The sequence below is a fragment of the Montipora capricornis genome, chromosome 1 (genome assembly GCF_036669925.1).
Source record: "Montipora capricornis isolate CH-2021 chromosome 1, ASM3666992v2, whole genome shotgun sequence".
Classification (NCBI taxonomy): Eukaryota; Metazoa; Cnidaria; class Anthozoa; order Scleractinia; family Acroporidae; genus Montipora; species Montipora capricornis.
The window spans coordinates 29,629,877-29,632,376 of NC_090883.1; the positions used below are offsets into that span (position 1 = coordinate 29,629,877).

The following is a 2,500-nucleotide window of genomic DNA, read 5'->3' on the forward strand; positions in this document are numbered from 1 at the left end:
ATTAATTGTCGATGCCCCCATTTACCGACTTTGAACGAGTTGTCCCTTCCCCAATAACTACATTTTGTGGCTAAGTTAGATTTGTCGTCATTCATTTTAACAAAAGAGTAACAAGCTTTAGGCATAACATCCGTCTGACCGCTGAAGTACTGGACGACAGCCTCACCCGAACTGTTATCAGCAGTGATGATGTGAAACGTGCGCCCAGGTTGCTCTTTCTTGCAGTGGAATCTCAGTTGAGAGAAATTAATGTGTGTTCTCAGCTCATTCATGGCAGTTTTTGTGAGAAGCATCTCGTTGCTCGTTATTCCACGATATGAGGTGTTGACTGGCGCCTGAGTAGGAGGAGTTGAGCTATTCATCACAACTTTGGAGACAAGCAGCCAACCCCCTGGAATCAGAGTAAAAGTGCAAGGCTTTCCGCAACCTCGTTTCCAGGGTCTCTCATCTTCCCGCCCACTGGAACTCCAGTGGGCGGGAAGATGAGAGACCCTGGAAACGAAGTTGAGCTTTCCGTAGACCTAAATACTAATACGCAAGTGCAATACAGTCAACACATGTCGCAGCCACCCCATTCTCTAACCTTTAATTCACTGTGGGAACGATCTACAATTAAAAGAAAAGGAAAGGAAAGGAAATTTGTCTAATCTACAAGCGCAGGAACCCTAGGCGGCGACATGCACTGTAAATTGAAATTAACAAATTAAGGCAAATCAAATCAAATCAAATCTCTCTTTGACATTCGATCTCCTTAGTGTTTACCTTCACTACTTTGCAAAACTACCAAAACTACTGAATTGCCAGGTAAGCTAAGACTGACGACTCTAAATCAAACGAGACGATTTTTATAACATACAAAAAGAAAAGAAACTTTTCTTTTTGCAACTCTTGAAGGCGGTCACTCGCCACATCCATCTCTTTTGACTGACATTAAGTAAAAGAATGCGTAAGATTTTAACGTTTTACTTCATTATCGTTCTGTTGGTGTTAAGTTTGTTTGTCCTTACTGTCCCCCAATTAGCATTAGAGTGCTTACGAAACGAGGACGACGACGGTTATGAGGACTTCATTTAAAAATACAAGTTCGCGTTATTCATATCAGTACGAAACTATTTCATGTCGTTTCGCGGTAAAAATCTGTAGTAACTGTCTAGACATGAAACTGGTATGAGTGGGTTGGAAGCGTAGAAAGAGAACTGAAAATTCATCGCCATGTGCTAACGTCCTCCACAGAACCTTGAATTTAGTCATTTCACGTCGTCATTTAGGAGATGACGGCAAAGAAATGTACGAATGTGTAAAACGCACGTGCATGAAAGTATCATCGTTTCCTGTTAGTGTAATTCTATCGTCTTTTATCGTTTCTCTGTGCTTTGCATAACTAATCTATTACGGTTGTAATTTTTTATTTTGTTACAGTTTGAACCCACATCATTTTAACCTTGTTCCCACATGGTATCCTCATCCACATGTTATAAATCAATATCAGTACCGTCATAGAGCGATTTTTAAATGACTGTCGAAAGTAATTATGGGATTGAACTTGCTACGCTTGGTGATTGGCTTGAAAATATCGCGCCAGTTTATCACCCAACGAAAAGAAAACGCAAAACCATTGCAATTTGCACGCGCAATTTTTCGCGCGCCTTGAGCAAGTTACGTGGAATTGCTACGAAATTGGATTGGTTCATTGCGCTGTTTGCACAACTGTGATTGGTCGAAGTAATTAATTACTTTGGTATTTGTTTTACGACACTCAGTTGAAAACTGCTCTATTCAGATTACGTGCTGTTGGAAGGTTACGGCGATTAGTCGAGCGCGCGCTTTTAGCAGCTATACACTTGGAATTGTACACTTGTCAGTTCACCTGGAATTTTCGCTAATGACTGACATAATAACCAAAGCATTCTGCAAGAAACACCTTGTTAAAATCGTCAAATGGTTTGAACTCGGGAGTTATATCATAATTAAATCCTTGACTCCTGAACCAACCCCCCCCCCCCCCCTCCTGGACAATTAAAATATCAGGAGTCAATAGGGCCGTTTATACGAGAGAAAATAAGCCGCGGCTTACTCTGGCCGCGGAGTACATAATACGCGAAAGGAACTATTTATGAGAGTATAAACTCCCAGGCCAGGATAATCCGCGGCTTGAGAAAGCCGTGAACGTAGATTTTGTACCATTTATACGGGGTGTTTGCGACTTATGTAAGCCGCGGCCAGACTAACTTGCGGCTTATTTTCTCTCGTATAAACGGCCCTAATGTGTTAAAGGGGACAACACAGTGACTGACTTCCGGTCAGGTTGTCGAATTGCCAGTCAATGTCATCCTAATTAGTCCTCAGGACTACACTCACTTTTCTTAATTAATTATGAAACATACAGGATATTACATGGCCATGCGGGGGTACGAATTTTATCTTCGAGTGATAAAACGTTCTCTCTTTCAGCACGAGATAGAAAGATCATCGCAGCTAGTTGACCAACTTAAGCAGTTAC

General features: G+C 41.5%; 1 protein-coding gene across 2 annotated transcripts in view; it reads right to left on the reverse strand.

Moving 5' to 3' along the window:
- Nucleotides 1-2,500, reverse strand: part of LOC138038011 (sushi, von Willebrand factor type A, EGF and pentraxin domain-containing protein 1-like) — a 30,494-nt gene that overhangs the window by 787 nt on the left and 27,207 nt on the right. For both annotated transcript variants that reach the window (XM_068883838.1, XM_068883846.1), the window contains one exon: nucleotides 1-391. This exon is cut by the window's left edge and continues 787 nt beyond it. In XM_068883838.1, coding sequence (XP_068739939.1) covers nucleotides 1-391 — 391 coding nt within the window. The remainder of the gene's footprint in view (nucleotides 392-2,500) is intronic.